A 13683-nucleotide genomic window follows, 5' to 3' on the forward strand; every position below is an offset into this window, starting at 1 on the left:
ACTTGCATTTCTCATTCTGAGGAAAGCAAGCTACCACGTTGTGAACAGCCCTTATGGAAGTCCACTTGGTGAGAGCTAAGCCTTTTGCCAAAACCCAACAAGAACCCAAAGCCTGCCAACAACCATATGCATAAGCTTTGAAATGGATTTTCCTGTCCCTAAAATGTCTATGGTTTTTCCAGTGGTCAGGTATGGATGTGACAGTTGGACCGTGAAGAAAGCTGAGCGCTGAAGAATTGATGCTTTTGAACTGTGGTGTTGGAGAAGACTCTTGAGAGTCCTCTGGACTGCAAGGAGATCCAACCAGTCCATTCTGAAGGAAATCAGCGCTGGGATTTCTTTGGAAGGAATGATGCTAAAGCTGAAACTCCAGTACTTTGGCCACCTCATGCGAAGAGTTGACTCATTGGAAAAGACTCTGATGCTGGGAGGGATTGGGGGCAGGAGGAGAAGGGGACGACAGAGGATGAGATGGCTGGATGGCATCACTGACTCGATGGATGTGAGTCTGAGTGAACTCCAGGAGTTGGTGATGGACAGGAAGGCCTGGCATGCTGCGATTCATGGGGTCACAAAGAGTCGGACACGACTGAGCAACTGAACTGAACTGAAAATGACTGCAAACTAGCTGACAAACTGACTACAACCTTGCTACTGCTACTGCTAAGTCACTTCAGTCATGTCCGACTCTGTTGGACCCCATAGACGGCAGACCACCAGGCTTCGCCGTCCCTGGGATTCTCCAGGCAAGAATACTGGAGTGGGTTGCCATTTCTTTCTCCAATGCATGAAAGTGAAAAGTGAAAGGGAAGTCGCTCAGTCATGTTCGACTTTTAGCGACCCCATGGACTGCAGCCTACCAGGCTCCTCCGTCCATGGGATTTTCCAGGCAAGAGTACTGGAGTGGGGTGCCATTGCCTTCTCCGACTACAACCTTACTAGAGATTATTAGACATAAGTATACAACTAAGGCTTCTCTCGTAGCTCACTCAGTAAAGAATCTGCCTGCAATGCAAGACACCTGGGTTCTATTCCTGGGTCGGGAAGATCCCCTAGAGGAGGAAACAGCAACCCACTCCAGTATGTTTGCCTGGGAAATCCCATGGACAGAGGACCATAGCAGGCTATAGTCCATGGGGTCACAAGAGTTGGACACAACTTAGCAACTAAACTACCACCATCCAACTAAGATGCTCCTGGATTCCTAGTCCTCAGAAACTATAAAATAATAAGTGTTCACTGTCTTAAGCTGCTAAGTTTTGAAGCAATTTGTTACACAGCAATATATAAATGGAGAAGGGAATGGCAAACCATTTCAGTATTCTTGCCTTGAGAACTCCATGAACAGTATGAAAAGGCAAAAAGATAGGACATTGAAAGATGCACTCCTCAGGTCTGTAGGTGCCCAATATGCTACTGGAGATCAGTGGAGAAATAACTCCAGAAAAAATGAAGAGATGGACCCAAAGCAAAAACAACACCCAGTTATAGATGTGACTGATGATGGAAGCAAACTCCAATGCTGTAAAGAGCAATATTGCATAGGAACCTGGGATGTTAGGTCCATGAATCAAGGCAAATCGGAAGTGATCAAACAGGAGATGGCAAGAGTGAATGTCGATATTTTAGGAATCAGCGATATAAAATGGACTGCAATGGGTGAATTTACGTCAGATGACCATTATATCTACTACTGTGGGCAAGAATCCCTTAGAAGAAATGGAGTAGCCATCAGAGTAAACAAGAGTCCGAAAAGCAGTACTTGGATGCAATCTCAAAAAGGACAGAATGATCTCTGTTCATTTCCAAGGCAAACCTTGGAATATCACAGTAATCCAAGTCTATGCCCCGACCAGTAATGCTGAAGAAGCTGAAGTTAAACAGTTCTATGAAGACCTACAAGACCTTGTAGAATGAACACCCAAAAAAGATGTTCTTTTCATTACAGGCTACTGGAATGCAAAAGTAGGGAGTCAAGAAACACCTGGAGTAACAGGCAAATTTGGCCTTGGAGTACAGAATGAAGCAGAGCAAAGGGTAATAGAGTTCTCCCAAGAGAATGCACTGGTCATAGCAAACACCCTTTTCCAACAACACAAGTGAAGACCCTACACATGGACATCACCAGATGGTCAACACTGAAATCAGATTGATTATATTCTTTGCAGCCAAAGATGGAGAAGCTCTACACAGCCAGCAAAGACAAGACCGGGAACTGACTGGCTCTGATCATGAACTCCTTATTGCCAAATTCAGACTTAAATTGAAGAAAGTGGGGAAAACCACTAGACCATTCAGATATGACCTAAATCAAATCTCTTATGATTATACAGTGGAAGTGAGAAATAGATTTAAGGGACTAGATCTGATAGATAGAGTGCCTGATGAACTACGGACAGAGGTTCGTGACATTGTACAGGAGACAGGGATCAGGACCATCCCCATGGAAAAGAAATGCAAAAAAGCAAAATGGCTGTCAGGGAGGCCTTACAAATATCTGTGAAAAGAAGAGAATCAAAAAGCAAAGGAAAAAGGGAAGATATAAGCATCTGAATTCAGAGTTCAAAAGAATAGCAAGAAGAGATAAGAAAGCCTTCCTCAGTGATGAATGCAAAGAAATAGAGGAAAACAATAGAATGGGAAAGACTAGAGATCTCTTCAACAAAATTAGAGATACCAAGGGAACATTTCATGCAAAGATGGACTCGATAAAGGACAGAAATGGTACGGACCTAACAGAAGCAGAAGATATTAAGAAGAGATGGCAAGAATACACAGAAGAACTGTACAAAAAAGATCTTCACAACCAAGATAATCGTGATGGTGTGATCACTCACCTAGAGCCAGACATCCTGGAATGTAAAGTCAAGTGGGCCTTAGAAAGCATCACTACGAAAAAAGCTAGTGGAGGTGATGGAATTCCCGTTGAGCTATTTCAAATCCTGAAAGATGATGCTGTGAAAGTGCTGCACTCAATATGCCAGCAAATTAGGAAAACTCAGCAGTGGCCACAGGACTGGAAAAGGTCAGTTTTCATTCCAATCCCAAAGAAAGGCAATGCCAAAGAATGCTCAAACTACTGCACAATTGCACTCATCTCACACGCTAATAAAGTAATGCTCACAATTCTCCAAGCCAGGCTTCAGCAGTACGTGACCCATAAACATCCAGATGTTCAAGCTGGTTTTAGAAAAGGCAGAGGAACCAGAGACCAAATTGAAAACATCCGCTGGATCATCGAAAAAGCAAGAGAGTTCCAGAAAAACACCTATTTCTGCTTTGTTGACTATGCCAAAGCCTTTGACTGTGTGGATCACAATAAACTGTGGAAAAGTCTGAAAGAGATGGGAGTACCAGACCACCTGACCTGCCTCTTGAAAAACTTTTATGCAGGTCAGGAAGCAACAGTTAGAAGTGGACATGGAACAACAGACTGGTTCCAAATAGGAAAAGGAGTACATCAAGGCTATATATTGGCACCATGCTTATTTAATTTAAATGCAGAGTATATCATGAGAAATGCTGGGCTGGATGAAGCACAAGCTGGAATTAAGATTGCTGGAAGAAATATCAATAATCTCAGATATTCAGATGACACCATCCTTATGGCAGAAAGCAAAGAAGAACTAAAGATCCTCTTGATGAAAGTGAAAGAGGAGAATGAAAAAGTTGGCTTAAAACTCAACATTTAGAAAACAAAGATCATGGCATTCAGTCCCATCACTTCATGGCAAATAGATGGGGAAACAGAGGAAACAGTGGCAGACTTTATTTTGGGGGGCTCCAAAATCACTGCAGACAGTGACTGCAGCCATGAAATAAAAAGATGCTTACTCCTCGGAAGAAAAGTTATGACCAACATAGACAACATATTCAAAAGCAGAGACATTACTTTGCCAACAAAGTTCTGTCTAGTCAAGGCTATGGTTTTTCCAGTAGTCACGTATAGATGTGAGAGTTGGACTATAAAGAAAGCTGAGCACTGAAGAATTGATGCTTTTGAACTGTGGTGTTGGAGAAGACTCTTGAGAGTCCCTTGGACTGCAAGGAGATCCAACCAGTCCATCCTAAAGGAGATCAGTCCTGAATGTTCATTGGAAGGACTAATGTTGAAGCTGAAACTCCAATACTTTGGTCACCTGATGAGAAGAGTTGACTCATTTGAAAAGACCCTGATGCTGGGAAAGGTTGAAGGCAGGAGGAGAAGGGGACAACAGAGGATGAGATGGTTGGATGGCATCATCAACTCAATGGACATGAGTTTGAGTAAACTCCGGGAGTTGGTGATGGACAGGGAGGCCTGGCATGCTGCAGCCCATGGGATCACAAAGAGTCAGACACGACTGAGCGACTGAACTGAATTGAACTGAATATGTAACTAATAAAGTATCTCTTATAAGTTCCCAAACTTTTAATTATCAGAACTTTTTGGTTTGGGGACTTCCCTGGTAGACAGGAGTTAAGACTTCACACTTTAATGCATGGGGGTCTAGGATTGAAATTTTTTGCCTGCAAGAAATTTATCACTATTAGTTATTCTTTTCCTTTTTATTAACTATATGTGCTCAGTTGCTTCAGTCATGTCTGATTCTACAACCCTGTGGACCATAGCCCTCCAGGCTCCTTTGTCCATAGGCTTTTCCCACCATGAATACTGGAGTGGGTTGCCATGCCCTCCTCCAGGGGATCTTCCTGACCCAGAGATCAAACTGGTGTCTCCTGCATCTCCTGCATTGCATGCAGATTCTTTACCACTGAGCCACTGGGAAGCCACATATGGAGCTATTAATCAGAATTTTTTATTATGGTTATAACCAGTGACAGCAGACTGAGAGAACTTAATTCCCATCATAAGCAAAAAATAAACAAAAAACAGACCAAAAAAACTTTGATATTTTATGGGACACTGGTAACACCTGGATATATGTCTGGTTGTCACAACATGGGGGTCATGTGGTGGAGAGGGGCATGTTTCTGGATGGGGTGCTACTGGCATCTAATGGGCACTGGCCAGGGTTGCTCTCTACAACAAAGAATCATCTGGCCTAAAATGCCAACAAAGGTCCGTCAATTTCAAAGCTATGGTTTTTCCAGTAGTCATGTATGGATGTGAGAGTTGGACTATAAAGAAAGCTGAGCACCAAAGAACTGATGCTTTTGAACTGTGGTGTTAGAGAAGACTCTTGAGAGTCCCTTGGACAGCAAGAAGATCCAACCAGTCCATCCTAAAGGAAATCAATCATGAATATTCACTGGAAAGACTGATGCTAAAGCTGAAACTCCAATATTTTGGCCCCATGATGCAAAGAACTGACTGATTTGAAAAGACCCTGACGCTGGGAAAGATTGAAGGCAGGAGGAGAAGGGGATGACAGAGGATGAGATGGTTGGATGGCATCACCGACTCAATGGACACAAGTTTGAGTAGGCCCCAGGACTTGGTGATGGACAAGGAAGCCTGGCGTGCTGCAGTCCATGGGGTTGCAAAGAGTCGGACACGACTGAGTGACTGAACTGAACTGAAAATGCCATATATGACAGTTCCAGGACTGAGAAACCCTGTTCTAGGGTATAGCTCCAACTTGTATTTTCTAAAACCAGACATATAATTAGATTTATTTTAAGAGATTTAACATTCACTGAGTTGAACTCAACCCATTTTGAGGAAGAGACAGTAAAGTTATAGTCACAAATGTTGATCACACTGCTAAATTAGAATACTGCAGCCTTACATTTTCAATCAGATTACCACTTCCCTACATTTTCAATTAACACATGCTGATTTTCTCAACAGGAAGTTATTTCTTCCTGTACAGGTAAATGGGCATGATAAAAAAGGAAAGACTGTCACTTTATGTCAAAATTAAAAACAATTAAATTATTTTTTAAATAAAGCTTTCTTCCAAGAAAGTACTATTTTTAAATTTAATGCAGTATTAGAAAGAAAAAAATAATTATTCAACTTCACAAATTAAAAAATTAGAAGATTTTACTTTAGTTCTACCAATAAAATCAATACCAGCTTACCACAGGTTAAAATTATACTTTAAAGATGACTAAGGATTATTTTTACAGTTTTTAATAATTTTATTTGGCTGCACTGGATCTTAGTGGTGGCGCGTGGGATCTAGCTCTCTGCCTGTGTGCTAAATTGCATCGGACTCTTTGTGACCCTATGGACTGTAACTTCCAGGCTCCTCTGTCCATGGGATTCTCTAGGCAAGAGTGCTAGAGTGGGGTGCCATTTCCTCCTCCAGGAGATCTTCCTGACTGAGGGATCAAACCCATGTCTCTTACAACTCCTGCACTGGCAGGTGGGTTCTTTATCACTAGTGCCACCTGGGAAGCCAGGGATCAAACCCAGGCCCCTTGTATTGGAAGCCCTGAGTCTTAACCACTGGTCCACCAGAGACATCCCTATAGTTCTTTTTTAGTTTGTTTTATATAACACTTCCATGTCTTTTTAAACAGTAAGATGGCAATGAGATATAGAACAGCACTGTTACTTGTCCAAATCTAAGCGTTTGTCTTTATTGCATGGCTGATTTTAATATTATTGGTCTTTATGTTATCAAGCAGTCAGTAAATCCAAATGAGCAAAAGACATTTAGTGGTGATGGAGCTGCCTGAAGCAAAATCAATACCAATACTATACCATAACCATCCATGGTTTAAGGTACCTACATCTTATCTGAATATTTAGATCTAGGGAAAAATCTAGGCAGCAATCAGCTACTCCCAATCGTAGTACTTAAGTACAGTTGACCTTCCAAATAATGGGGGGGTTAAGGGTGCCAACTCTTCCAGCAGTCAAAAATCCACTTACAATGTATGGCCCTGGAGATTCAATGTTCCTCTTTATCTGTGGTTCTACATCTGCAAACTCAACCAGCTGCAGATTATGTAGAACTGTAGCATTTATTTTAAAAACCCTCATATACGTGGACCCTGGAAGTTCAAACGCTTGCTATCCAAAGGGCAACTGTACTTCTTCTTAGTTCACTGTCCTTTGCAGTCAACAATTGCTCCTATGGACACCTTATCTTTGACAAAGGAGGCAAGAATATACAATGGATTAAAGACAATCTCTTTAACAAGTGGTGCTGGGAAAACTGGTCAACCACTTGTAAAAGAATGAAACTAGAACACTTTCTAACACCATACACAAAAATAAACTCAAAATGGATTAAAGATCTCAACGTAAGACCAGAAACTATAAAAACCCTAGAGGAGAACATAGGCAAAACACTCTCTGACGTAAATCACAGCAGGATCCTCTATGACCCACCTCCCAGAATATTGGAAATAAAAGCAAAAATAAACAAATGGGATCTAATTAAACTTAAAAGCTTCTGCACAACAAAGGAAACTATAAGCAAGGTGAAAAGACAGTCTTCAGAATGGGAGAAAATAATAGCAAATGAAGCAACTGACAAACAACTAATCTCAAAAATATACAAGCAACTCCTGCAGCTCAATTCCAGAAAAATAAACGACCCAATCAAAAAATGGGCCAGAGAACTAAATAGACATTTCTCCAAAGAAGACATACATTACAGATGGCTAACAAACACATGAAAAGATGCTCAACGTCACTCATTATCAGAGAAATGCAAATCAAAACCACAATGAGGTACCATTTCACGCCAGTCACAATGGCTGTGATCCAAAAGTCTACAAGCAATAAATTCTGGAGAGGGTGTGGAGAAAAGGGAACCCTCTTACACTGTTGGTGGGAATGCAAACTAGTGCAGCCACTATGGAGAACAGTGTGGAGATTCCTTAAAAAACTGGAAATAGAACTGCCTTATGACCCAGAAATCCCACTGTGGGCATATACACTGAGGAAACCAGAATTTAAAGAGACACATGTACCCCAATGTTCATCGCAGCACTGTTTATAATAGCCAGGACATGGAAGCAACCTAGATGTCCATCAGCAGATGAATGGATAAGAAAGCTGTGGTACATATACACAATGGAGTATTACTCAGCCATTAAAAAGAATACATTTGAATCAGTTCTAATGAGGTGGATAAAACTGGAGCCTATTATACAGAGTGAAGTAAGCCAGAAAGAAAAACACCAATACAGTATACTAACACATATATATGGAATTTAGAAAGATGGTAATGATAACCCTGTAAGCGAGACAGCAAAAGAGACACAGATGTATACAATAGTCTTTTGGACTCTGTGGGAGAGGGTGAGGATGGGATGATTAGGGAGAATGGCATTGAAACATGTATAATATCATATATGAAACGAATCGCCAGTCCAGGTTTGATGCATGATACTGGATGCTTGGGGGTGGTGCACTGGGATGACCCAGAGGGATGGTATGGGGAAGGAGGAAAGAGGGGGGTTCAGGATGGGGAACACGTGTATACCTGTGGTGAATTCATGTTGATGTACGGCAAAACCAATACAATATTGTAAAGTAATTAACCTCCAATTAAAATAAATAAATTTATATTTAAAAAAAAAGAATGTACCATATGAAGCAATAAAACCTGTTGAATCTGTTAAAAAAAAAAAAAATGCTCCTAAGAGTTCCAGAACTGACTTTTCTACTATCATAGTTGGAATAGAAGTTTTCTTTGATATCTCCAACACTCAGCCCCAAACTATACATTCAAAGTTCTTAATTGCTTTTCTGAAGGCCATTTATATTACTCAAATGAATAGAAGGAAAAAACTAATAAAACAATTGGATAGATAAACTTAGTTAGATGAATAGTAATATGATAGAAGACATTAGGAATTTGTAAACTAGTTGCAAGAGGTAATTATGACACTGCTAAAAAAGATAAAATGATAAATATACAAATGATTTTATAATGAAACATCCAAAAGTCCACACATTTTAATTGTAGTGTTTTAAAAACAAATTTTTTAAATCCTCTATTTTTAAAATTAACAATGACCCTACTAAATACTACCCACATCAAATTATCCAAATAATATTTCCTACTTTGCCTCACTTAACACTATTCAAATTTCAAAGGCCACTTTTCAACTAGCTCTTTTGTTTGCACCCTCTCAATGTCAGCCTCAATTAACTGTCTTCTTTTTATGCTGGGCACTAGAAAACCTATAAATATGAAGTCTTTCAACATCTGGGTGACCCATGAAAGGGCTTCTGGGCACATGTGAGCCTCTTTAAATTATATGTAAAGTTTATGTGTTATGTTTGTATGTATGCATGCTTAGGGGAAGGGACCTATGTTTCATCAGATTCTCAAAGGAAACTATATAATTAGGATTGTTCAAGCAATTAATATGGCTTCCCTGGTGGCTCAGATGGTAAGAATCTGCCTACTATGCAGGAGACCTGATCCATGAGTCGGGAAGATCCCCTGGAGAAAGGAATGGCTACCCACTCCAGTATTCTTGACTGGAGAATTCCATGGACAAAGGAAACTGGGGGCCTACAGTCCAGGGGGCCGCAAAGAGTTGGGCATGACTGAGCAACTAACACTAACATTTTATACAATTAATTTTCCAAATTGGGACACTTAAGAGCAAAAGTTGATGCCAGGACAACAGGCATAAACTGGAACTGTCTTATGTAAACACGGATGTGTTTCCACCTTACCAATAGACCAGCATTTTAACACAGGAAATACAGGGCCTATTTTGGGTCAGTTCTGCAGATTAATTTATTTAATGTGTGATGAGGTTCTCCTATTAGTGTGTATGACAGGGAAGTTAGACTTTGTACAAGATATTCCCTTGTTTCTTTCCTACTTGAGTTGACTCTAAATTATATTTTAAATTACCTGTTACCATGTTGTTCACTGGATAGTGCTGAAGAGGAAAGTACATCTGCTTTTCTACAACTGGAGTCCTTATAAAATGCTTTTCTGTGCTATAAAATGAAACATATAGAAAGTCATATTTATATTTGTTTTTTGGACTTGTTATACAAATTAGAAATTATTCCAGGCAATATGTATAGCAATGTATTGCTCTGTGATAAGACTTCAGTCTTATTAGGTGAAACATTAACTATGAACTTCTTTTGTGCTTCCAAACAGACGGGGAAACACTGGAAACAGTGACAGACTATATTTTGGGGGGCTTCAAAATCACTGCAGATGGTGACTGCAGCCATAAAATTAAAAGATGCTTGCTCCTTGGAAGTTATGACCAACCCAGACAGCATATTAAAAAGCAGAGACATTACTTTGCCAGCAAAGGTCCAGCTAGTCAAAGCTATGGTTTATCCAGTAGTCATGTATGGATGTGAGAGTTGGACTGTAAAGAAAGCTGAGCACCAAAGAATTGATACCTTTGAACTGTGGTGTTGGACAACATTCTTTTGAGTCCCTTGGACAACAAGGAGATCCAATCAGTCCATCCTAAAGGAAATAAATCCTGAATGTTCACTGGAAGGACTGATGCTGAAGCTGAAACTCCAATACTCTGGCCACCTGATGCAAAGAACTGACTGATGTGAAAAAAAAAAACCCTGATGCTGGGAAAGACTGAAGGAGGGAGGAGAAGGGGACAACAGAGGATGAGATGGTTGGATGGCATCACTGACTCAATGGACAAGAGTTTGAGTAAACTCTGGGAGCTGGTGATGGACAGAGAGGCCTGGCATGCTGTGATTCATGGGGTCGCAAAGAGTCAGACATGACTGACTGACTGAACTGAACTGAACAGATATTTTTGGTTTTCTTGACTGCTTCACAAAACAAGTATTTATTGAGTAATAGAGACCTGGTCTTTTCCCCAATATTCTTTAAAGCATAATAATTCAATAATACCTTATAATTAGATAAAAAACATAAATACACATATAATTTTAAATACTCTAAAAGAAAAGGCTCCATTTTAAATAATCGTAACATTTACTGCTATTGTGTTCAAATAACTGGAACTCTATTAATTAGTATTTGCACATTTTAAGCAAAAAATGATGTCTGGGAAAAAACATGAGGTAAACTAAGTGACTCTGAGTTAAAAAGAGAAAAAGTTAAATTATTCTGAGTGTGGTTATATAGTATAATTAATTATATTCTAATTTTTACAGAGCTAAGCAGTTTTCAACTGAAATATCTTGTTTTCTAACTCCCAATAGCAATGTTTACTATATTTAGACTATATATAATCCATAGATAATACAACTGTATGAGAATAAAAACTTCAATAATAAAACATTGAAGTCATCCTTAAATTTATTTTCCTAAAAAATATCTAAAATTATATTGAGTTATAACAAAGACTTTATTTTCAATTTGTTTAAAAGTCCATCTAAAAGAAACTATAGCTTGGAGACTTCCCTGGCGGTCCAATGGTTAGGACTCTGTGCTTCCACTGCAGGGGTCATGGATTTGATTTCTGGTTGGGCAACTAAGATCGTGCATGCCATGAGGCATGGCCAATAAATTAAAAGAAAAGAAATGAAAATAGAGAAACCATAGCTCATCTAGGAAGAGTCCCACAAATAAAGCAAAACAATGTTCCCAGAAAAGTCAGGGACTAAACAAGGATACCCATTATCATTGTTATTATTTACCATGGCTCTAAAATTTCTGGCCAAGCAGAAAGAGATATGGGAGGGAAAAGCAAGAAATGGAAGAGATAGCTACTAAAATAGAAGAGCTATATAGAGAAAAGGAAGAAAAAATACTTTCATTATTAACAAATGATATAAATGTGTACCCTGAAAAGCCAAGAGGAAAAACTGAAATATTTTTAGAATCTTAAAGATTCCAATTGGGTAAATGTAAGACAAATACTCAAAAATAAATAAATTTTCTATGTATCAGCGATGACTAATGAAAATAAAATGGAAAAAATGATCCAATCCACTATAGCAACAAAGTTCATAAAAATCTAGGAATAACATAATAAGCAGTTTCTGATTCTATGTGTAGAAAAATTAGGAAACCTTACTGAGATATCAAAAAATAAAAACAAAAAAGGCATTGTCTTGGATAGGAATACTGAAAATTATCAATTATTTTCAAAGGGATTTTAGTGCTCAAGAAGAAATAATTCTAAAATTCACAGGAACAATCACGTTAGAAGATCTAACAGGAGGTAAGATTAAATTTATAATAACATGAAAAAATACCTAGGAATAATCTTAAAAGAAATATAAGATTTATATGAAGAAAATATGAAAAAAATAAATATTTATCTAGTTATTTGGCTACACCAGATCTTAGTTGCAGCATGGGGGATCTTTAGTTGCAGCATGTAGGATCTAGCTCCCTGACCAGGGATCTAACTAGGGCCCCCTGCATTGGGAGCACGGATTTTTAGTCACTAGACCACCAGGGAAGTCCCCTGAAAAAAAATTTTTAAGGTCCACAAAAGAAAACTTGAACAAGTGAGGAAAAATATACCATTTTATCAGATAGGAAGGTTCAGCGTCAAAGTTTCCCTAAATTAACCTATAATTTTTGTAATGTTACTAAAAATAACAACAGGAATTTTTAGTATGAACAGGCTGGTTCAAATTCTATCAAAATTCAGATGGAAAAATAAACCAGGAAGAATAGTTAACTAAGAAAATTTGGAAAAGAGTAAGGAGGAGGAACTAGCTCTAGATATTAAATAATATTATAAATAATTAAAACAGTGGTACTGTTGTACGACAAATGAATGTAATAGAATATATTAATAATAAAGTCCAGAAATAGACCCAAATACTTAAAGGGATTTAACCTAGGATAAAGGTGGCATTTCAATACAGTGGCAGGGGGGAGATAAATTATTCATTCAAACCAACAGACAAAAGTAAGTAATTATCTGAAGAAAAAAAAGAAGGTGAGATCCATACCTCACATCTTACACCAAGATATATTTGAAATGTGTCAAAGATTTCAATTTAAAAATATCATTAAGAAAAACCATAGCAAAATAATAATAATCTCATAGAAGGCTTTCTTTAAAAATGACACAAAACGCAAGGAGCCGTTAAAGAAAATATTAGTAAGAAAGAATGAATACAGGACTTTGTCCAGTGGTTAGGAATCCACCTGCCAAAGCAGGGGACACGGGTTCGATCCCTGGTCTGGGAAGATTTCACATGCCATGGGGCAACTAAGCCCCTTGTGCTGAAAATACTGAGCCCTCATGCCAAGCCCATGCCCCACAACAAGAGAAGCCACTGCAATGAGAAGTCCACTCGCTGCAACTAGAGAAAGCCTGTGCACAGCAGCAAAGACCCAGTGCAGACAAAAATAAATAATTTCTTTTAAAAAAAGAATGAATACATATAGTACAAAATTTCTGCATGCAAAACCCATTTTTTATTTATGAAATTTATTTTTTATATAAATTATGTATTTCTTTGGCAAACAGTCTTCACCTTATTTTACCCATAGCACATCTGGAATGCCACACTACAGGATAAGTCTTAACAAGGTCTATATTTCCAAAGTAGCATGGGTCTACCAGGCACTGTAGAGGAAAATAAAGAAAAGCCAGAATCTGCTGAGGTAAAGAAGAGGGAAGGGGTAACATATATTAGAAAAAGGCTAATGTGAAGGTAGAAATATGTTATCACACTGTGTCAGAGAAAGTATAGAAGAATGGTGACTATCCCAGTTTACCCTGGATTGAGGGATTTCTCAGACATGGGCTTTTCAGTGCTAAAACCAAGATTGTCCCAAGCAAATCTGGATGTCTGGTTACCCTAGCCATGTAAATACAAAATCAATT

General features: G+C 38.7%; 1 protein-coding gene across 2 annotated transcripts in view; it reads right to left on the reverse strand.

Moving 5' to 3' along the window:
• Positions 1–13683, reverse strand: part of TERB2 (telomere repeat binding bouquet formation protein 2) — a 65911-nt gene that overhangs the window by 24055 nt on the left and 28173 nt on the right. For both annotated transcript variants that reach the window (XM_086319069.1, XM_086319068.1), the window contains exon 6: positions 9783–9871. In XM_086319069.1, coding sequence (XP_086175195.1) covers positions 9783–9871 — 89 coding nt within the window. The remainder of the gene's footprint in view (positions 1–9782; positions 9872–13683) is intronic.

This window comes from Bos grunniens, chromosome 10 (genome assembly GCF_055505025.1).
Source record: "Bos grunniens cultivar Pamir isolate PY7600 chromosome 10, Bosgru_T2T1.0, whole genome shotgun sequence".
NCBI lineage: Eukaryota > Metazoa > Chordata > Mammalia > Artiodactyla > Bovidae > Bos > Bos grunniens.